At 43.2% G+C, this 24239-nt stretch overlaps 1 protein-coding gene across 8 annotated transcripts in view; it reads right to left on the bottom strand.

The window, feature by feature from the left end:
• PTPN5 (protein tyrosine phosphatase non-receptor type 5) overlaps positions 1–24239 on the bottom strand; it is a 140594-nt gene that overhangs the window by 75383 nt on the left and 40972 nt on the right. For 3 of the 8 annotated variants that reach the window (XM_084632330.1, XM_084632335.1, XM_084632336.1), the window contains one exon: positions 12816–12946. The exons of 3 other annotated variants lie outside the window; for them this stretch is intronic. In XM_084632330.1, coding sequence (XP_084488456.1) covers positions 12816–12946 — 131 coding nt within the window. Of the gene's footprint in view, positions 1–1144; positions 1185–8343; positions 8366–12815; positions 12947–24239 lie in introns of those variants that run through there. 2 more of the 8 variants (XM_084632337.1, XM_084632334.1) reach the window with 2 other exon arrangements.

The raw sequence follows: 24239 nt of genomic DNA, 5'->3' as shown, positions 1-24239 counted from the left end.
CTTCTGATTATTGACCAACAATTAACTACAGTCTAATTTAAAAAAAAAAAAAAAGATACATCTCTCTTTGTTTCCCTGTTTTTTTTCCGTGAAGATTTTGGAATACATGGGAGTAATTTGTGGGTGCTCTAAGCTTTGTTAACGGACAATAAATGGCCTTCAGCTGTGTTCTTTTTCCCACACCAGTCCTAGCTAGCAACCTCTCTCTTTAATTCTGAAAATGGAAACACACAGAAAAGCTCTATAATTCTATAGCTAAAATAAAGAGCTGCAGCTTTAACTGTCCACAAATCAGCTTAATGGAGACAAAATAACATTACTGAGATTTGTCAACAATACAGATGTAGATGTAGATGCATAGGGCCAAGTTCTACTCTTAGACCTGGTCTAAGTTACGCAACTTTAGCTACGTGAATAACATAGCTGAAAGCGAGGTACTTAGATCGATTTACCCTGGTGTCTTTACCCGCAGTGAGTCGACTGCTGCTGCTCCCCCGTCAACTCTGCCTGCGCCTCTTGCCGAGCTGGAATACAGGAGTCGACGGGAGAGCTAGACTAGACGCGATAAATCGATCCCCGCTGGATCGATCGCTGCCCGCTGATCCGGTGGATAGTGAAGACATACCCTTAGAAGAGGATAGCCCAAAATAAAATACTACTTATATCTTTATCCTTTTGGCAGACACACACTTAAGGGTATATTTAATGTAATCACAAGTGTGGAATATTTTAATTTAAAAAAAAACTTTTATAATACAGTAGCCCATTCACACAAATTAAAGACTGCAATTTAAGTGTATTTTGTATTTGTGTTACTATTGTTATTTTGCTTGATGAAAAGAAAGTGTTTTATAAAAAATAAACTCTCCGTCTAAGCTGTGATACAGGATAAATGGCATCTGTTTCTAACTTCCTAGTGATTTATTTGCCTACTGGTCAATAGGCCTGAAAGTAGCTTTCTGCTGTTGGGAAGTAGTGGGTCTTGCACCTTAATGCACATGGGTGATGGGGCCGTCTCTCACCCTGCTGAGAAAATGGACCTTTTGATGACATTTCGTTGGGGTATAAACTGGCTTACTAAATGCCTTCTTACCTCCCTGAAGCCACCTAAGGAAGCACTAGCTGAGTCACCATCAAAAATTACCTTCACTCCAAAGACATTCTTTCATGAGCAAGGCAGGTTATGGGAACCAATCCTTAAAATTAACTGTAAGCCCCAAGGGCACTGTCCAAAGAATGGATGTTTCTCTTCTTCCTGAGAATAGAAAAGTGAAGTATTGTCCTTGAACTGCTCACACTACTGGGGAAGCAGTGCTCAGCTATTACAGTGCTAGACACCAGAATAAGCACCTGGGCAGATAGATTCATAGAGAGATGGCCATAAAAGCCTATCAGCTCAGTTTTACCTCCTTAGTGTATGATTGGGACTGCTGGTAAATGCCTTTGTTTTCCTCAGGCCTCCTTGATTAATCAATTTATTTTCAGGAGCACCTGATTTCAACATTTCATCTCATTCCAAACACAGCAGATCACATTCTTATACATACATGGCTGTCCCAGCTCATTGCTTCCACATCAAAACACTACGACAGTCATTCCCTCTGAAGTTTTTGCATTATTTAAAGTGTATTATATTTTTAAGCATATGCAACTCATCTGCTATCTTGGCATGCTGCTAGTGTGTTGGTGGGCAGTTACTTGCTTTGTCCAGGTGACAGTTTTGTATCAGTGGGAACCAGGACATCTTTCAGTTATACCTCTCACCAGTACAACTATTCCTGTCATTCTGTCCAGAATGTTCCATTTGCACGGACAGACATTTGAGGCAGTTACATCACCCTACTCCTACTCCCAGTGGGAGCTTTACAGTTGACTTCAATAAGACCAGAGTTAGGCCAATACTGACTGGTTTTGAAAATCCCATCCTTCACCCTGGGGCTTAAATAGAAGTTTCAGACAAGCCCCCACCCAAGATTTTCTTCTTTAGTTGAGGCCCAGTCCTGAAAGCTCCAGACCAATTTTTCCTGAGCGCTCTCAACTCCCACTAGCTGAGGAGCTCAGCCCATTGGGTGGGCCTTTTGCAGCAAAAGTAGGATCACTGGTGTTAGTGACATCATAATGGAAATTGTAACAGCACTGCCTACCTGGTCTGGCTTTGTGCTAACCACTACCTCTGTTTCTCCTTTCACACTCTGGATCACCCAACCTCCCAGTCTGGTCACAGCCCCTTCTTCCTCAGAGTCTCTCTTCTCAGCCCCATGCCACTCCCAGACTCTTTGAACCTCTCACTACTCTTTATCTATCAGCAACTCCCACTGCTTCCTATATTGAGTCTTTCTTTCCTCCTGGTCAGTCTTCAGGCGCTTCTCTTCAGATTTAATAATTTTATTAAGATGATGTTGAAGTAAAAAGAAAATAGTACAGAGTTTAAGCATAGAAGTTTCTGGTTATCAGGGAATAAGGTACAGATTATCAAGGGGTGCGAAATTCGGTTTAGGAAAGGGTGGCGTAAGGAATACATAATCTGCAATCTCCCCAATTTGGGGTAAAAGTTTAATGGGTCAAAGTAATCTACACTCTGATTTAGCCACATGGCTGCCTGTTATGTGACTTTGCTCATTTTCTCTACCTGAGGAGGTAAGCTAAGTATCCCACAGGTGAGGCTGAACCAATTTCCCTTTCAAGGGCCAGTCACCCTGTGACAGAAATGAACAATAAAGATCCACTGTTTATTTCTTTTCAAAGTAAAAGTGCCATGGCCTGTTTCAGACAGACAGAAGCAGGAAAAGTGAGACTGACCAGGGAAATAGCAAGTCCTTTTGCTTAAGGCAAATATAACATTGTCTTAAAGGCACTGCCTTTCACCTCAACAGACCCCAGCGGGCCTTACAAACTACATACATGCAGCACCACTAAAATGCAGCAGCCTCTGGATTAGAGAGGTGGCAACCAAAGGGAACACAGAACCACCATGGGATAATGGAACTTCATCAAGGACTTTTGAGCAAACCCCTGCTCTTATGGAGGTGCCATAGGATCTTTAAAGTCATGCAGAGAAGACCCAGGCCTAGATCCTCCAGACCAGCACGGAAAGCACAGCGAAGTTCAGGAGGGAGATACAAAAGTAACCATTGCTACATCACATAACAACGGGTATGTCTGGGGGTGTGATTCCCACCTCAGGGAGACATACTTATGCTAGCTCTCATTGAGCCGCTCTCATTGAGCCAGTGTGCTCAAAACAGAATATAGCTGCAGCAGCTTGATGAGAGCTAGTGTGAAAATGTCTTCTCAAGCTGGACATCCCACCCCCCAGCTTGAAACATACCCATACTGAGACAATCCCTGCCCTGAAGAGCTTACTATAATAACCCTCAACTCCCAGAGTAACCAATGGGATTTGATGGTATCCAGCACCTTGCAGGAGTTATCCAGCCTCTTGCAAGCTTGACACCTCCATCCTCATCTAGTCAAAATTCCTACTGACATCAGAGGATATTTTGCTTGAGTAAGAATGTCAGGATTTGACCTCCCTCATTTGACCCATCTAGTCATCCATCCAGCTTCCGTAGGTAGGAGGCTTTTTTGTGCACACGGGACAATGGTATTCAAACCACAGCAGAGATTAACAAAGCAAAAACACTAGTTTGAAGGTCAGTCATCAACATATTGTATTTATATACCTATTGTCAAAACTGATGGAGCAGAAAAGAGCTTTAATGGAATATTTAGTTAGTTAATTAAATTTGGCATGTTAATGGGTTTTTTTCCATAACACTGTGGCACTGTTTCTATGAAAAGCAGTGAAAAAAGCGTTCTACTTTGAAGTGCTAATAGCTTTTGTCTTTCAAAAAGAAACGTATGTTTAATGAATAAATATGTTATAAAAAGGGGCATGTCTGTTTGTGTGTGTTGGAGGGGGGGTATTAGGTTTGTTCTCACTTAAAGAGCACAATAATAGCAATAGCCAACAACGTGTAGCCTCTATTGTAAGGACAAAATAAAAATCATCTTGGTTATTCACTTCCAGGTGCAATTGCTATTTTTTAAAATAATAAATTCTCTCTGCTAAAAATCTGAGTTGAAAATAAATTAAAACAAGATATTTGGGAAACTAGATAGTCACTTGCATACTGTGGGGACATATAAGACTCTGAACAGAATAGAATATAGTACCCAGGCACTTGGCTAGCACAGCAAGGGTTGCAGGATGTTTGAATAGAATAGAATAGAGTACAGTATACAGGCACTCAAATAGTATGGTAAGGTATATGGTGCACCTGAATAGAATACACTATATAGGAAATAGCACAGTGGTGGGCACTGTATGAGAACCTGAACAGAGTAGGATACTGCTCACCGGTGCTCAAATACAATGGCAAGGAGTGCAATACAAAAACCTGAACAGGATAGAATATAGTATAGAGAGGTTTAGATATTGAATAGTATGCTAGCAGAACTTGACTAGAATAGAATATGCCATGGAACAAACACAAAGCACAACAGATAAGCTTGTCTATTTCCACATATGCAAATGTGACTGCAAAAGGTTAATGGACTCCTTCATGAAATTAAGCTGCCACTTCCTGACAGTAGGAAATAAAAGTGTGAAACCCTCAATGGTGGCTGCGAGGTTTCTTAGGAATTTTGATAATTTTTTCCTAAAATATCACATTTCCTGTACTGCAGCATTTGCCAGTGAGCCTCACCTCAGTCCCTGGAAAAATCATGGAGCAGGTCCTCAAGGAATCCATTCTGAAGCACTTAGAGGAGAGGAAAGTGATCAGGAACAGTCCGCATGGATTCACCAAGGGCAAGTCACGCCTGACTAACCTAATTGCCTTCTATGACGAGATAACTGGCTCTGTGGATGAGGGGAAAGCAGTGGATGTGTTATTCCCTTACTTTAGCAAAGCTTTTGATACGGTCTCCCACAGTATTCTTGCCAGCAAGTTAAAGAAGTATGGGCTGGATGAATGGACTATAAGGTGGATAGAAAGCTGGCTAGATCATCGGGCTCAACTGGTAGTGATCAATGGCTCCATGTCTAGTTGGCAGCCAGTATCAAGCGGAGTGCCCCAAGGGTCGGCTCTGGGGCCAGTTTTGTTCAATATTTTGATGAATGATCTGGAGGATGGCATGGACTGCACCCTCAGCAAGTTTGCAGATAACACTAAACTGGGAGGAGAGGTAGATTCGCTGGAGGTTAGGGATAGGATACAGAGGGACCTAGACAAATTAGAGGATTGGGCCAAAAGAAATCTGATGAGGTTCAACAAGGACAAGTATAGAGTCCTGCACTTATGACAGAAGAATCCCATGCACTGCTACAGACTAGGGACCAAATGGCTAGGCAGCAGTTCTGCAGAAAAGGACCTAGGGCTTACAGTGGATGAGGAGCTGGACATGAGTCAAGAGTGTGCCCTTGTTGCCAAGAAGGCCAAAGGCATTTTGGACTGTATAAGTAGGGGCATTGCCAAAAGATCAAAGGACATGATCATTCCCCTCTATTCAACATTGGTGAGGCCTCATCTGGAGTACTGTGTCCAGTTTTGGGCCCCACACTACAAGAAGGATGTGGAAAAATTGGAAAGAGTCCAGCGAAGGGCAACAAAAATGATTAGGGGACTGGAACACATGACTTAAGAGGAGAGGCTGAGGGAGCTGGGATTATTTAGTCTGCAGAAGAGAAGAATGAGGGGGGATTTGATAGCTGCTTTCAACTACCTGAAAGGGGGTTCCAAAGAGGATGGATCTAAACTGTTCTCAGTGGTACCAGATGACACAACGAGGAGTAATGGTCTCAAGTTGCATTGGGGGAGGTTTAGGTTGGATGTTAGGAAAAACTTTTTCACTAGGAGGGTGGTGAAGCACTGGAATGCGTTACCTAGGGAGGTGATGGAATCCCCGTCCTTAGAGATTTTTAAGGTCAGGCTTGACAAAGCCCTGGATGGGATGATTTAGCTGGGGATGGGTCCTACTTTGAGCAGGGGGTTGGACTAGATGACCTCCTGAGGTCCCTTCCAACCCTGATATTCTATGATTCTATGACAAAGACTGAAACAAGGTGGTACACATAATCAGATTCTGTAGTGTTTACCTACTTCCCCACTCTGTCTTTTTGAGGTTCGTCTAGTCCAGTAACAGGGTCACATTCTCTCACGAGATCCATGGGAATTTTGGGTGGTTTACGAGTCTGGTTGACCGCTCAGTCAGAATCTTATCAGTCCTGGGAAAGGTGCACCAAGGCAGATTTCTCCACCTGTTCTTCCTCTCAGTTACATGCCTTGCCTTACTTGGGTAAACACGGTGGCTCAAAGGAGGAGACTGCTCTATCTTTGTGCTACAGGAGGAGCTCCCAAAGAGTGCATACTGCAGCTAATAGTCTGTCAGCCAGGGAGTGAATGCGGCATATGTATTCCCCTCCGTACCCTGTCAGCTCCTCTGGGACAGATGGCGTTACCCTGCCCCTGTTGGCACTAGGCAGGCTCAGTGCCTGCACTCCCTCTCCAGATTGTGGCTGGCCTCTGCTGTAAGTGGGGAAGGCTCCTTTCGCCCACTTCCCAGCTTGTGCAGAACCAGACACATTCTGGCCTCCCACTGCTGACTCTGATATTTTTGATCAGCTTCTTCCCCATGAATGTACATAGCAGATCCCGATTAGCAATAGGTACCCATCAAGAGTGGGAGGAAGGAGATAAGAATCTGTACAAAGATAGAGCAGTCTCTGGCTTCCTCCTCCTCCTCTTCTACAGCTGTGATACAATGAGGAAAATGTTCCGTCATTAAAACCTCTCATTCTTGGGGAGGCCTTCCCCTCCCACCCTCCTCTCAATGCAATTTTTATTAATGTATCTTCCCATTGAGATTTATCCTTCCCTGTGCTGTAAGGTGCTGAGATCTCAAGAGGGAAAACATGAAATCACGAGCTGTCGATCTGTGAGAAAAGTGAAGAGAGATTACATTTCTCTGGGCTTAGGCCTTGTCAACATGAGGAAAATGCACCGGTCTAACTAAAGGGGTGATTTGAAACCGATAGTTAAGCCGGTGCAAAAGTCTGAGTAGACACTCTTATTTGGTTTAAAGCAGGCTCATTGCAGTTTAGCTTAAATTGTTTAAGAATAGATTTAAACTAAACTGAAATAAACCACTCCTAAATGAGAATAAGAGGCTCCAACCAGGCTTTGTACCAGTTTAACTAACTTGGTTTAAAAATGATTTAAGTTAAATTGCTGCAACTGTCCCATGCAGACAAGACCCTAATCTTAAAAATGACTAATATATTTTTAAGCCTGCACAGACCTGATTTTCAGACAGTTTTGATATTCAGTTGTGTTCTTAGTTTCGGCGTGTAATTAACCAGTTTCCCAGTCGATCAATAAATATATAACTGTGATGAATATGCACACAAATTAGGTATGCTACCTTTTAGTGCCCGGTCTAATACCCAGTGAAGTCAGTGGGGGTCCGCCCATTATTTTCGATGAGCTTTGGATCAGGTCTTTAGTGTGTGCAGCTGCATGCCTGAAAGACAGTCCACTCGCTACTTATTCAAAGTCTAAAATGTTCCTCCTACTAAAGTTTGAAGGTCATTTTTATGCTTTCACTAGAAAGAACAGGGCATGTGTTAGGGAAAAGTGACTATGGCAACAAACATAGAAGCAAAAGAAAAAAATGAGACAGAGAAAAAAGACAAGAGAAGATGGAGAGGCTCAAGAAAAAAAAGGAGGAATGAGGAAAAGAGGATAAGCTTAGTGATACAGAGCAGAGGAAGGGAGGGAAGAGAGGGGGAAATAATAGAAACAAAGAAAAAAGACATTATAGAAGACAAGCATAGAGAGGAGGCATAACCAGAGTGGAAACTAAACATAGCAACAGGCAATATCTCATATCACACAAAGCAAACATCAGCCAAAAGCGCAGCAAACAAGAACTTCCCTGCTTCAACCCTGATCTCAGAGCCTCAGTAAGAAGCCCTGCCTCCATCTCCTATGTCTCTGACAGCCCTTCACCTGAACACTTGTGGAAGGGAAGCTGGGCGTATCTATGAATGGGGCATATTCATGCAGAATATGTACTCTGTGTTGCCTTTGCTAGGCATGGAGTCTTTATTGACGTCACTGACAAGAAAGCGACAAGGGTCTCATTGCAGGATATCAACTCCTATGTACATGTAAACTACCCAGAATTGGGAATGATATAAGTTCTATCACATTCCCACATAGGTGGAGCATGGTCTTATTAAAGAGGCGACACATCTAGCTGCAAGATATGCCATGACATGGTGTACCCTGATGTCTGGTTTGTGCTGTGTCCTGGATCTCTTTTATCTTTATGACTGACCTTTCCGAAGATAAAGCTTTGCACTGGGAGACCTGTGGAGAGCAAGGAGACTATGTCAAGGGTGCCCTATGAATGGCGACAGAAACGTAGATGAGCTGGCCCCTTAAGATTCTCTTGGGAGCTGTGGTAGCCTGGATGCACAAAAGAAAAGATTATTTTGCTGCATCTTTGCAACCTTGCCCTGAGAGGCTGTCAAATATTGTTGGGTTTTTTGTTTTGTTTTATTTTTGAACATAGATCCTTCAGTCTTTACTGGTACCAATGAGAGTTTTGCCTGAGACAGGACTGCAAGATCAAGCTTTTAAATACACTACCTACTTCTGCTAACATCTAGAAAGCTCCCTGATAAGCAAGCATGTTTGCCTCAATTCCCTTTTCAGGATCAGGTTTGACCTCTTCATGTATCTTTAATTGTACTGTTGATATTCTTCAGTTTATGTACAAAGACTGAAAACAAAAAGAATAACTGGTGCAATCAGTGAATTTGAACATATAAACCCAATGTATTGCTCATCAGCCTTCTATGTCAGTTCATTATAGCAGCCACCGTGCCATAATCCCTCTCCCGTAGACACAAGACAGCATTATCAAACAGACAAGAGACCACTTGATCTTTCAATCAGTTTGGATAAGCTTGTAAAATACACAGCAAAAAATGTTAATGATTCCACTGTTGCAATGGGAAATAAGAGACAGAGGCAGGGTAGGAAGCACCTGCAGGAAAGAAAAGGACCATCTTCAATGGGTATTTAGGGAGGATTAGGATATAGAAACTGTTCATTGCTATTCGCCTTCTCGCACAGCAGCAAGTTCTTAGTGCAGCTTGGAATCCAAAGGTGCAAAGGCACCACCAGCAGTAAAATGCCAGCATTGCACAGAACAAGCCAAGTTCACACCTCTTTCCAAAGGAATTATTAAAGTAACTCAACAGGGTTTGCTGAAATGGTCTGATCGTTGGTTTCCTTCTCAGTGGCATAATGTGAAGAGCTGGAGTCTCTTTATTGTGATCTAAAAGAAAATTATTATTAAAGGGAAAAAAATAAAGCTGGATGGTTTATCAGTAAAATGAATCCAATTCAGTGCAGAACACTCTGGCTGGCATTTTCAATGGTGTTGAATTTGTAGGGGAGTTGGCACCTAATTCTATTAGTCTCCTTTAGAAATCAAAACCGGTAGCACTATCCCTGGTATGGATGGTATGATGATGTTTGACATCAAACAAAGACAATATTTAAGTGTAATTCTTATATTGCCACTAATTAAGGATTGGATAAAAAATAAGAACACATTGGGGACCTTTTCCTAAATTGGCATCAATGGAACTATGCCAGTCTACAATAGCCAAGGATCAGGCCCATGGAGAATAAATAGTTTTAAGGCAAGAAAACTAGAAATAAACTGATTAATGCATGGGATAAAGAAAGAGAAGAAAACCGAGTCAATTCCCTTATCATTTACTGTTCTCTGGAAGGGGCTATGCATAGAAAGGAAGGAGTACTTTATAATCTCTCCAACTCTTTTAACCAATATACCACAGGGGAGGCTCTCATTCCCACACAGGAGATTCAGATTCATGCACTAACCACTGTGCCACCACTTCTGCTTCAAAATCTTGACAAATGCAGAACGTTCACTGTTGGTGTGTCACCCTCATGTTACAAATATTAAGCTTGCCAACAGGAGTTACTCCTTTTGAGTCCCGATGTTCTTTTGTGTTCTCATTGAAACCTCCACTAGCATCACCCAGTATGCTATGGATGCTGCTCCTTCATGATTGATTTTTTACAAAAAAAAAAAAAAAAGAAGACGACAAAGTGCAAATCTTGCATTAAAACAGGTTGATTTTCTTTTTCATGTTGAAAAAGTAGATTTTTCCATGGTTCTATTTGACTTCCATATGCAAACATATGGTTAGCCAAACTCCACTGATATGTTACTATGCAAATACATTTCACAAGCATGAACCTGTCCTTTTGAATGGAGCCTTCATTATAAATGCTGACTCTTGTTTACAATTGCCATAATGAAATCATGGAATGCCCATGTAATGAAAGCTCATTTTTAAATGAGCAGTCCCTATATTTGTATTCATCAAACTACTAAGTAATAAAAATGATCTTTCTTCCTTCCTCTTTGCTCCCCCAAGCAGCAAGCATTCGTTCCAAAGTGTGTTTTGCTATATTTTATTTCTGAAACAGAAATAGTGTAAGCACATAGGACCAGATTGACAAACCCTTACTCGCCGTACGCTGTTACACATCCAAGAAATTCCAGTGAGGTCAATAGGACTGTCTGTGTGATCACCAATGGGAGTAAGGGGCCACAATCTGGTCCACAGTGAGTAGAAAATTAATTAGGACAAACAGAATCCAATTTTGGGGCACTTCTCTTCTTAGTTCAGGATCAAAATTTAAATTATGGTAAGTAAAAATGGAAGGGGAAACAAAGCCTCATATGAACAGAAGGGTTTTCATGAAATTAAGACTTATTTTCATTTAACTATTCCTTATGCAGTTTTCTGAGCCCCAAACCCACAACATTATGTTGGTGCATACAAAGCAGAAAGTGAAACTAACTGGAACATAAAAGTGAAACTGGTCAGTTTCATTTTATAGTCCAAGCTAAGAAAAATGCAAAAAGTAAACTACATCATAAATGGCTAAAAGGACTGTATATTTGATTTTTTTACATCTTTTTGTCTTAATAATAGAAGGTATTGTAAGTAATACAGGAAAACACTAATATTTATTTTTAAATATGTGATTTTTGTATAGGCAATGGTCCAAACTCATCCCTGGTGCAATTCAATTGATTTCAGTGTAGTTACACCAGATATGAATTTACACAGTGTTTTTTAAATATTATTTTGTGTCTGTTATAGGAGTGGAGTTGTGAGCAGAACTGTGTATACCACTCTCTGAAATTAACACAAAATAATTTAAGGATGTTTAGAACAGACAACACCAAACTCTACAACCTTATTCAGGCAAAACTAACAAAGATACCAACATTTAGACTGCAAGTTCTTTAAAGCAGTGACTGCCATTTGCTGTATATTTGTATGGGGTCTAGCACAATGGGGCCTCCACCTATTTGATGCTTCTAGGTGCTCCACTATATAAATGTTGAACAGTAATCATGTGAGGTTTTTGTGCCTAGACTTCCATTGGCTTCAAAAGACTTTGGATCAGGTCCTTACTGCACAAAGGCTGCAAAGAGCAAGCCTTAGCATGGTGATGTGAATTGACATTATGAGATACTTCCTTCCTGCCCTCAAGTGAACACTGAATACATTGATCTTCAACTGGCCAAACTGTCACCTGATCCCAGTTCTCAGCAGAGAATGTGAGGATCAATCAGACATATCTGCATGAGAAATTATCTTATGCGTGCTCAGGACTCTTATGTAAAAAAAAGAGAGGTCAGCACCTCTTGCAAAAAATCACTTCTGAAATGAGATAAGCAGAATGTGGGTGGAATAATCCCATTTACCTGACCAGCTTGTTCTTGTAAGGCGAATTATTTTTCCCACCAAACATTTTCCAGTATAGTATTACATTACCCCCTTTTCCACAAGCTTCATTTTCAACATGGAATTATGTTCAGATTCCATATTCACATAGCTTGAAAGTACTTTTGTACCATAAAAACAGCCATGGATTATTGAATACAAGGTAGCTCGGCCTACAGAGTACTATAAAAAGCTGATTTAATGGAAGTATAAAAGCATATTTATGATGCAACAGGAAGGCAAATATATCAGATTTCCAGCAAATTAAATCAACCTTCTACTTAATACTTAAAAAAAAAAAAAAGATTTACTATTCTAAGGGCCTGATTCAAAGCCCACAGACTCCCACTGACTTCAGCGGCCTCTCATCCTGCAAGGTGCTAAACACTTCTGATGGGGCACTGAGCACCCTCAGCTCTCACTGACTCCAACGCCACTTGAGAATGCCAAGCACCTAAACCACTGGGTCCTAAGTCATTTAACAACTGTTTAGCACAGTATCATTAACAAGTATGATGAATAGTCTAAAAACCCACTGGATGCCCATGAAGTTCATTTAGGCTGGGATTTTCAAAGGAGGCGCAGAGAATTAGACATCCAGATCCCATCCAATTTCAATGGGATCTGGGTGCCTAAATCCCTTATGGGCCTTTGAAAAGCCCAGCATTAACATGAAAGATGAACAGATACTTTCTGAAAGGTGGGACCTGTCAGGATTGATGATCTGTTCATGAATATTGTCCTTTACTGGAAAAAAAGCAACAAGGGCTCTTTCTGTGTTAACTGGGCTTTGGAAGATGTGTACAACCTGCATTCATTTTCTTCCCTTTCCTCTCTACCTGTCCCCTTTATTCCACAGTAAAATTAGGACAAATTCTCAAAAAGAATATTGTTGGATTTTTTTCCCCTCCAGTATTGTAGTGTCATTGTGATGCAATGAATGATTAACTTCTGTACTTACCATCTGACATGCAGTGAGTACCCTTAGTCACATGGTAAACCCTTGCAAAATCTCCTCCAGGATTCGTCTGATTGGCACACGGCCCTTTGAGATGATAGTTTATGTCCTTATGTGGTTTACACTCTAGAATCCTAAAATAAAAAAAATTAAAATCTAAGTCTTTCAGGCATAAGTGGGGATTTATTACATTATAGGCATGAAAAGAAATATTATGGGGTGATACATGGAATTTACACACCTGTAACTGGAGGTTCTTTGAGATGTGTACTCCATATCTGTATTGCACATGTGGATATGCATGCACTTCATGTGCCTGAGACCAGAGTTTTCTAGCAAGTAGAGTCTATTGGTCCACACCTGTACAGTTGTTCCCCTCATGCTTCAAAGCGAGGGTGTAAGGCAGGGGTTCTCAAACTGGGGGTCGGGACCCCTCAGAAAGTCATGAGGGTATTACATGGGGGCTTGCGAGCTGTCAGCCTCCACCCCAAACCCCGCTTTGCCTCCAGCATTTATAATGGTGTTAAATATATAAACAAGTGTTTTTAATTTATAAGGAGGGGTCGCACTCAGAGGCTTGCTATGTGAAGGGGGTCACCAGTACAATAGTTTGAGAACCACTGGTGTAAGGTGTGGTATTGACCAAAGGCTCTCCAGTTCCTCCTCTTACCATGAATCAGAGAGGATCCAAAAGAGATGGGAATGAAGGTAGGTAGTAGAATACAGTTAGGGACGACACATCTCAAAGAATCTCTAGTTATAAGTAAGTAACTTCCATTTCTTCTTCAAATGCCGGTCCCTATGTGTATTCCACATGTGGGTGACTGGTAAGCAGTATTCAAACAGGAGAGGGGTGTGAGGCGCAGTTGATATAGATATCTGCAATGCTGCTGTCCCAACAGCTGCATCTGCAGAAGAGGCCTGGGCTAAGGCATAATGCTTCATGAAGGTATGGCTGGAGCTCCAATACAGGAACTTCTTGAAGTAAGGCTATTGAGGTTGCCTGTGCTCTAGTGGAATGTGCCCTCAACACATCTGGGAAAAGCAGACCCACCAACTGATAACAAAAAGTGATACAGCCAGAGATCCACTTAGAGAGCCTCTGAGTAGATCACACTTGTGCTTCAATTGCTCTGCTATACCAACAAATATCATATGCGTTTTCCTAATTGGTTTAGTTTTTTGTAGGTAGAACGCTAAAGCTCATCTGACGTCCAGAGGGTGAAGTTTCCTATCCTCATTGGAAGCATGTGGTTAAGGGAAGAATATTATTAAATAAATAGATTGATCTACGTGAAACTCAGAAATTACCTTAGGTGTGAATTTTGAGTGGAGGCAAAGGAAAACCTTCTCCTTATGAAATGTGATGTATAGGGGGTCGGCCTTGAGTACTCCCACTTCACTAACTAATTAGAAGACTAAAAACACTAAAAATACTAGAAACTATATTCAGTTATATTTAAAGGTACGAAGACAGTGCAAAGATACTTTTGGGCACAGAGGATTCTGACTCAGTCCAGGCATCAGTAAGAAGAAACTGTAAAGGCACCTGCCCTTATATCCTGGGTTCAAAGCACGAGAGGAACAACTGAGCAGGAGCAGACCAACAGACACTATTTGCTAGAAATCTCTGGTCTCAAGTGTATGGAACACATGCATACCTACATTTGGAATATGCATAAGGACCAACATTTGAAGAAGTATGAGATGTGTGACTACATGGTATTATCAAGTCACTGATCTGGGGCAGGTGGGAGCAGGGGAACTAAATTATGGAGCTGAAAAACTGTTTAAGGTTCTGACATTAGCATCAGTATTTCTCACTGGCTATTGGTCAACTCTTGTAGTCCTTATTCAGATCCAGATCCTGTCCCTTCATGAAACTGACTGTACACTCACTAGGAAATTCCACAGGATTCTCCTCTGAATTATTCCACAGCAGAAGGGGTCTGCCTCCCCTTAGAAAACCCCTTGGATCTGGCCCACCCATCACACAGATCTCTGGGAATGGCAGGGTCCATGTATGGTCCCTGTGCCTCTTAATGGTTCTGAGCTCTCCCAGGATCTCCCCTGGCAAGTATTTCCCAGCAGCACTACTTCCAGGAGAACAATTTAAAGTGGTTCCTCACTGCTGCTGAATCTGATCTTCCTTTGGCTTTTCTGGGGGGTACAGGGGTAGGACTGGTGGTGATGCACCTGTCTCCCCCACTCCTGGCCTGCCGCAGTCTGCCTATTCCCCACACGTGGAAACCTGGATGATGCAAAGTTCTCCATGTGGCCTGGGCGTGGGGGATATGTGCCATGGAGGCAGCTGAGTCTCTCTGTTTCCAGGTAATGAGGGGGTGATCTATGTGCAAGGTGTCCAAAGGGAGCAATCTTTCCCACTATTCTAATGCAGACAAAACTCCCATTTAAATAAAAATGCCTGAACTGCAACCACCCCATTCAATCTCCAGGAAGCCGGTAGGATTGCCCAGGGTCTATGAGAGCTCACTGCCTATTGCCCAGCCAACTCACATGTACCACAAGGAGGGGTTCTGAAAAGAGGAGTCTGATTCAGGCAAGAAAGACATGAAATTCCAACAAATGTGGGAGATTTTGTGAGGCAACCTGAGATGCTGTGCAACGACAAGCAAAAAAAGAAAACGACGAGCGTGAAAAGAAAGCAATTAATTTCTAATAAACCACAGTCTTTCCCCTACTACGTTGCTAATTTCTGGTACTGTAAGAAGGGCTAGTGTCATACTCCTTATGCAGTATCAAGCTGATACAGTTGCTCTGCCTTGGAGATCTGTATGTGTTTGTTACACCATTTTACATCTAAAGCTTGTAGAACTGCCCCAGTTAATCTGCAGCCTGCTCCCAAGCCATCTGATGCAGTGAGAATCTTTTCATCGGCTCCAACAGGCTTTGGATCAGGTCCCCAGTCAGAAAGATCTCTATTGAGCAGGACCCAGAGTACAAAGAGCCAGATCCTGAAAGCACTCCACCCATGGAGCACCTGCTGACATGTAAGGGAGTTCCTTCCACTCAAGGCTAGAAGGATCAGGGCCAAATAAGCAAGGAACAGGCCAAAGCCTGCCTAAGTGCAGGGAAGTTGGCTCTGCGATTGTATTGTTAGGCAGATTTAAGTTTTAAAGATATATACACTTTTAAGATAGGCCACAAACATGCGGGCATGCCAGGGTACAAAGGGAAAGAGTCAGGCAGAATAAAGTGGTGAGAAAGGCACCAAAAAAGGCACTCTGAAATCACCTCAGCGAATGCAGGAAGTCACAGCATTAATGAATCCCCTGGTGCCGCTACCCAGGATAGGGGCAATGACAGGGGCAATCAGAAGAAATTTAGGTTGTGTCTACACCACAATTTAAGGTGTAATTGTAGCTCTTGTAGACATACCTGCTCTTGCTTTAATCTAGTGATTAATCTATGCTTGTTTCACAACAAATTTAACATGAAGGAACCACACGGGCACACTGGGTTCAGTGCGAGGAATATGTTTTCTGCACATGAATTGTACGTTAAATATCATTCAAATGTCATTTTTTGAGAGCAGCAAAGTTATATGTAGGACACATTTACAATCTATGTATCATATTTATAGCCCTCAGAGCTGGTCAGAAAATGGCTGGGAGGATATTTCTGAGGAACATTTTGATTTTTCAACCAAAATTCAAGCACTAAAAATTTTCAGGAGAAAGTTGAAATATTATGGCTGAAAACTACTCCGTAGTCAGACTACATTTCCCACAATGCACCACGCTCTCCTCTATGGGAACCTGGTCTATAAACGAGAATAGGGACATGAGGCATTACATCAGCATAACTAAATGAAAATATTTTATTTTTCAGCCAAAAATTGTTGGTTTGCAGGTGTTCTGGTTTTCGATGAAATGTCAAAATTTTCCAGGCAGACACTTTCCCCTCAAAAAATTCATTTAGACCCAAACCTAATTTTTCTCAGAACAGTTTTCAACCAGCCCTAATAGAGTCATATGTTGTAAACCATCACAGTCACAATACACAGGTATTTCTATCAGTGCCAATTTCACAGAATCATGGAAATGTAAGGCTGGAAGGGGCCTTGAGATGTCATCTGTTGCAGCCCCCTGTGCTGAGGCAGGGCCAAGTATATCTAGACATGGGGTCTCACTCTCAGATGACCTCGAGGGCCACATGAGGACTAGTACATTGGCCCGAGGGTCACACCACTGACCACCCTCTCCTTGCTGCCCCGCCCCCACTCCACCCCTTCCGTGAGGTCCCACCCCTGCCCCGCCTCTTCCCATCCCTTCCCTGCCCCCATTCCAACCCCTTCCCTGAAATCCCCACCCCAACTCCGCCCCCTCCCTGCCTCCAGGGGGTGCACGAGGGGTGCAGGGTGCGGCCGGGGGCTCAGGGCAGTGGGGTGGGGTATAGGAGGGGTGCAGGGTGAGGCAGGCTCCCTGCCTGCCTGTCCTGCCCCTGCGCCACTCCGGGAAGCGGCCGGGAACTGTGGGGGGGGGTGAGGGGAAGCGGGGGGGCCACAGGGATCTATGTGTTGCCCTAAAGCTCCTCCAGGTACCTCCCCCGAAGCTCCCATTGGCTGGGAATGGGGAACCGCAGCCAATGGGAGCTTCGGGGGAGGTACCTGGAGGAGCGGCCAGGGCAATACACGGACCCCTGTGCCCCCTCCTCCCCCAGGTCCCAGCTGCTTCCCGGAGTGGCGTGGGAGCAGGGCAGGGAGGGAGCCTGCCCTGCCCCTGGTTCGCACCGGGCTGGAGCCGTTCTAGGTAAATGATGGGGGGGCTGCAGGGAGCTGGCGGGCCGCAGAAAATAACCCCGCGGGCCACAGGTTTGAGACTCCTGACCTAGACCATCCCTGACAGCTGTTTGTCTAACCTGTTCTTTAAAGCCTCCAATGACAGGAATTCCGCAGCCTCCCCTGGTAACCTATTCCAGAGCTTAACTAACCTTATTGTTCGAATATTTTTCCTAATATCTAACCCAAAGCCCCTGTGCTGCAGATTAAGCTGATTGTTTCTTGTTCTAGCTTCTGCGGTCATGGAGAACAACTGATCCCCATTCTCTTTGTAACAGCCTTTAAAGAGAAGAAGTGGGTGAGGTAATACCTTTTATTGAACCAACTTCTGTTGGCTTTCAGGTCCCGGAGAAGAGCTCTGTGTATGCTCAAACGTTTGTCTCTCTCACCAACAGAAGCTGGTCCAATAAAAGACATTTATTTCACCCACCTTGTCTCTCTCTAATAACCTGGGACCAACAGGCTATAACAACCCTGCATGTAACAGCCCTTAAGATATCTGAAGACGTATCAGGTCCCTCCTTGGTCCCAGAGCTCCTTTGGCCAAGAATTGTGTGTGTTCAGGAAGGCACCCCTGAAGGAGATATATCTGTGTGGGTGGCTCTGATCTCTGAGCATAGGGATGACTGCACTCGGGTTGAAGCTTGGCTACACACTTTTCAATGTATAGGAAGCAAGAGCTGCCTCTCACTGGCTCTCCCTAGCACCTAGACACAATGCTGTTTTCCCCTATCCCTGATGTACCTGTCTTGTAAGAGTCATAATTTGGCTTTTAATATATGTGCCTTGTCAGTCCCTGCATCTTATTTTTGCTTGTCTGCTTGGCATCTGTGGCAGATTCTCATATGCCCTCTGGAATTAGGCATTTCCCCCCAGCAATATAGGCACACTTTTTATTTTCACTAGTTTGAAGGGATGAGACCATTCAAAAATCCCCCCACTAAATGCTCCTGACTTTTTGCCCATTTTAAACACATTTTGAGTGTACTGGAAGGAAAGCAAGCAAGCAAAGCTGTCTGATTCAGCAATGTCTCTGAAGACACAGAGTCTGATTCTCCGCTCTCTTGCGCCTTATGTAGTCACTGTCATGGGTGCAACGTGGGCATGAAATACAACCATTCAGATTCAGTAGCGTTTTATACCCACTTTGAAATCACTTTGCGCTGGTATAAATGACTAGCCCAGGTGCAAGGCAGTGGGGAATCAGGCCTTTAACGTCAGGAAAAATATAAGAAGAGCCAGCACTAACATTTTCCTCCGGCTCTGATTTTACAAAGCAACACAATTATAACTGGGCCAGATCTATTGCTGAACTCAGTGGAGCTACACAAATTGACACCATAGTATGAGTTATATATTGGCCTTTACAATACTCACAGCACGTCATAATTAAAGACTAACTACAGGGAGGGAAAAACATGCATATCTCCCATTTTTGACTTAAACGAGAAGAAATTCAGCTGTTCACAATTATTTGATTCTACTGCTTTGGTGCATAATCACTAAAAGACCTGACTGACGTTTCAAATTGATATTGAAGGCATTCCACATAAGTAATTTCAGGCATATCTGAATGTGTGGGAGTCCTCAGGGCATGTTGACACGGCAAGAGCTGTGCATGGGGTAGCCTACCTGAGCTCCACCTAGCACAGGTAACAGCCGCCGTGATGACAGTGCCACATGGGCTTCAGTGCGGATAGCACAAGCCCAGCATGGACCCTGGGTATGGATTTGGCTCTGTAGCCTGCTCTGAAGCCCACACTGCTCTGTTTTCACCGCTGTTGTTACAGCACTGGACTGGGGCTAGCTCAGGTAGGCTGGCCCATACACAGCTTTTCTTGAATGGACATTCCCATAGTAGCAGGAAATCAGAAAGATATGCCAAGCTGCTGTTGTTATGTGCCTGTAAGTATGAGAAGACTCTTAAAATCAAAATGGAATTTTAAAGGCAGCCCGTGATTTTAAAAAACAGGGCCACAGTGTCTTAAAACTCTTCTGTATGCACTTAACTATACTCACGTGAGTAGTTCTAACTACACACAGGAGAAAAGTTATTCATGTGTATAAGTGTTTGCAGGGTCAGGCTCCAAGTTAGACAAGAATTCAGCCTACTTTCTATTGTAGTATTTGAAACCTCTGGAGGATAAGTCACGGCGAACGGACTATTAAGGAATTGCGAGACTCAAGCATAGTGACAGCCAAATACTAAAAAGCCTATTTAGAGTATTTCACAGAAGCAGAACTACCTTCACCCAGTGCACCGTACTAGCACAAATTCATATTTTAAGATCTTGGGTTGATTTTTCATTGGGAGCTTCAACTCAGGCCAGGTCTATACTCAAACGGTTAGGTCAACCAGCTATGTCGCCCAGGGATGTGAAAAATCCACAACCCTGCGTGACATAGTTAAACTGACCTGACCCCTGGCATAGACAGCGGTAGAAGAATTCTTCCATTGACCTAGATATTGCCTCTTGGGGAGGCTGATTAACTACAGCGACAGGAGAACCCCTCCCATCACCGTAACGAGTACCTACAATGAAGTGCTACAGCGCTGCAGCGGTTTAAGTGTAGACATAGCCCCAGGCTCTGCCCGTGCACATACACAATTGTACATGCAGCCATCCGCACACATGCTCTGGCTCTGCAGGAGTAGCTAAGAGACACTAACACCTGCAAGCACTGCTACACAGAATTTTAATGCAAACCTAGCAAAGAGGAAACATTTCACAAAGTGAGATGGCAGCAGAGGATTAGCAATTGCTACTCTTTTCTTTTCTTTTGCTGGAAAGAACGGAGAAGTCTTCGTTTCTGGAAGACAGTCGTTGCACAGGCAACTTATGGAAACAAGTCCTGTGGGGCTTATAATACATATCACCATCACCACTACTATGGCACAAGATGCTGTTGGAGAAATATTCTCCCACTTTTCCTTTGAAGCCCTGAATCAGCAAAGCACGTAAGCATGGTAAGTCCTACTGAAGTAAATGGGTTATAAGTGTGGGGTTAGGTGTGTTGCTGGATAGGAATTGTGCAGAAGGATCTCTCTAAACCACGCATCAGACCCTTTCTCTGCCTCAGTTTCCCCTTAGTGTCAGTCATTCACCAGCTCCCAGTGCTGTCAGGTCCTTGCAATTATTTAGCCCTCCAGTTAAGTCCAAAACTCCACCCCTTCCAGGGGTTTAAGTCCAATATAAACTCCAAACCAAATTTTCTACCCCAGGATCTTCTATAGGGTACAACCCTCCCTCTGAAGATCTGTCCTCTTTCACCTTGTCTTCAGCCACACTGGGATCTATTCAGCTCCTCCAGGGGTTACTGCACCAACTCATGGTGTGGTGGTATATGAGGAATCCACATACACACTCTACTGTGGGTTCCCAGCCACGTGTGCTCTGCAGCCTAAATTTCCCGCTCTTTCCCTCCATGGGCCTCTATACACTCCATGCCTGGCTTCCTCACTGGCACTTTCTTGACCGGCCCCAGGGGAGCTGGAACAATTTTTATAGTGGGGTGTTGATGATGGAAACAGTGTATTTGGTGTTTGTTATTACTACTTCAAGGCACGAAGTGTGGCAGCACCCTCAGTTCCAACACCACTGACTCGCCCCTACATTTTTGATGGAATATTGACTCCTAGGTCTGCTCTTCCTAGAGTCTCTCTCAGATCTGCCCTCCTTTTGACCACAGGCTACAGGTTTTTAGTCACATACTCCCTATCACTCTATCTATCTAAGAGGCATTATTATCGAGTGGTTAAGGCACAGGACTGGGACTCAGGATACCTGGGTTCCATTCTTGGCTCTGCCACTGACCTGTGGTGCTGCCTTGGGCAAGTCACTTCACCTCTCTGTGTCTCTGTTGCCCCATTTGCCTTGCATGTCTAAACTGTAAGCTCTTTGGGTCAAGGATGGTTTCATACTATGTGCCTAGCACATATTCTAGCACAACGGGGCCCTGATCTTGGTTTGGGCCTGTGGGTGCTACTGTAATTCAAATAACTGTAACCATGTATGGGTATTTATTAAGAGCTATTTCTCTGGCACTAGGCCTAGTAGTGTCTGAATGCATATTTTGTCTCATATACGCATATCTGAGCAAGAATTAGATGGAATTAATTTCCTTAATACAACTTTGTTAGGTTTTTTTATCACATATATTTATCAAGGAAAGAAAATCAAACCCAAATCATATGGCTTACGTGTGAAACTTTCCCATCTCCAGCAACACCTCTGATAGAAAAAAAAAAGTTCATTCAGTACTTACTAAGATACTCAAATGCTAAGCGTGATGCTCAAATCTTTCCTGAGGAACATTTATAGCAACCACTTTAGGTACTGATGTCACTCAGGGTGCATCCATATTGGTTATCTGTTTTAAAAACGCTATTGTCCATTAAAAATTATGATCAATATTGTTTTCCAGGCACAGAGATAAACATCCTGCTCAGTGAGCTGAACTCTCATCTAAAAAAAACCCCCAAAACAAAACAGTCAGAATAAAAAGCATTTGGTATGTGTCTGGTGCACATATGTGGCAGCATAGCATATTCCCTGCCTACACTGAAAGTGTGGGAGCACTTAGTCATCTAATGTGCATATTTGATTGGCACAATATCTTTGCTTTCTCACATGGTGAGAAAGATGATTGCCAATTTATTGTATTTTTACATCTTCATTACGTACGCATCAGTCAGAGATACCGGAACCCCTCAGGTTAAGGTGTCTGTAACTATATTTTGTTGGAAGCTGGACTGGTCTACAGTGAAGTCCCAGTTCAGGAAAGTACTTAAATGTGTGCTTAAATTCATCCCCTTTCCAGGGTAGCACTTAGACACATGCTTAACTTTAAGCATATACTGAAATCCCACTGGTTTCAGAGTAGCAGCCGTGTTAGTCTGTATCCGCAAAAAGAAAAGGAGGACTTGTGGCACCTTAGAGACTAACAAATTTAGCGAGCTGTAGCTCACGAAAGCCTATGCTCAAATAAATTTTTTAGTCTCTAAGGTGCCACAAGTACTCCTTTTCTTTTTGAAATCCCACTGACTTCAATTGGATTTAAGCATCTACTTAAGTGTGTCACAAATAGGGATATTTTCCTTAACTGGGGCCTAATTTAAATTCTGATCCAAAGCCCGTTTAAGTAAATGTGAATCCTTCCAGTAACTTTGGTGGGTTTTGGATTAGGCTCTCAGTTTTTTTGCTTTGAATGCCCTGCTCTCAGTTTTGTACAAAGCTTCAGTAGCTGAATGTAGTGCTTGAAGTAAAACTATATATTCACTATAGATTAAGGCCCCAAGAATGCAACAGAATCCATATGGGTTGACAGACCCCTGTGCCTTTGCAGAGTCCTGTTGAATTCAGTACATGCCAGACACATAACATGTCCTTTTTAAAGTCAATGGGGGTCCACATACATTGGTACAGTGGAAGGGATGGCATAATGAGCAATGCATAAATAAAATTTGATGTGGCATCCCAACTAGGGTTGCCAATTGTGTTTGGAGGTATTCCTGGAGGTTTCATCATATGACATAATCTTTAATCAAAGATTAATCTTTAGGCCTGGAGATTCCAGGACAATCCTGGAGGGTTGGCAACCCTAATCTCAACAGGCTCAACACAGCCTTCGTTCTTCCCATTTATATAAACTGAGTACCTTAACGTTTTAATGCACGTGTGACTTTTTCAGATGAGACTTTAAAACAGTGAGGTACTCTCTGCTTTGCATGAACATGCGCTCCTGGGCCATATTTCATAAAGTTTAGGATCTAAGCCAAAAGATTCCTTTTGCTTGTTATCATTTTGATGCCATCTAATTGTTACTGGCTGTGCCCCGAAGGCCTTATACTCAACTCAAAGGCATTTCTGTCTGTCTGTCTGTAATGGAGTAACTTTTTGAATGCTGTGTCTGATCATAGAATCATAGAATATCAGGGTTGGAAGGGACCCCAGAAGGTCATCTAGTCCAACCCCCTGCTCGAAGCAGGACCAATTCCCAGTTAAATCATCCCAGCCAGAGCTTTGTCAAGCCTGACCTTAAAAACCTCTAAGGAAGGAGATTCTACCACCGCCCTAGGTAACGCATTCCAGTGTTTCACCACCCTCTTAGTGAAAAAGTTTTTCCTAATATCCAATCTAAACCTCCCCCACTGCAACTTGAGACCATTACTCCTCGTTCTGTCATCTGCTACCATTGAGAACAGTCTAGAGCCATCCTCTTTGGAACCCCCTTTCAGGTAGTTGAAAGCAGCTATCAAATCCCCCCTCATTCTTCTCTTCTGCAGACTAAACAATCCCAGCTCCCTCAGCCTCTCCTCATAAGTCATGTGTTCTAGACCCCTAATCGTTTTTGTTGCCCTTCGCTGGACTCTCTCCAATTTATCCACATCTTTCTTTTAGTGTGGGGCCCAAAACTGGACACAGTACTCCAGATGAGGCCTCACCAATGTCGAATAGAGGGGAACGATCACGTCCCTCGATCTGCTCGCTATGCCCCTACTTATACATCCCAAAATGCCATTGGCCTTCTTGGCAACAAGGGCACACTGCTGACTCATATCCAGCTTCTCGTCCACTGTCACCCCTAGGTCCTTTTCCGCAGAACTGCTGCCTAGCCATTCGGCC

This window comes from Lepidochelys olivacea (genome assembly GCF_965140295.1).
Source record: "Lepidochelys olivacea isolate rLepOli2 genome assembly, chromosome: 6".
Taxonomy (NCBI): Eukaryota; Metazoa; Chordata; order Testudines; family Cheloniidae; genus Lepidochelys; species Lepidochelys olivacea.
Note: the sequence above shows the minus strand (reverse complement) of the source record. Positions and strands in the feature narration are given on the sequence as shown.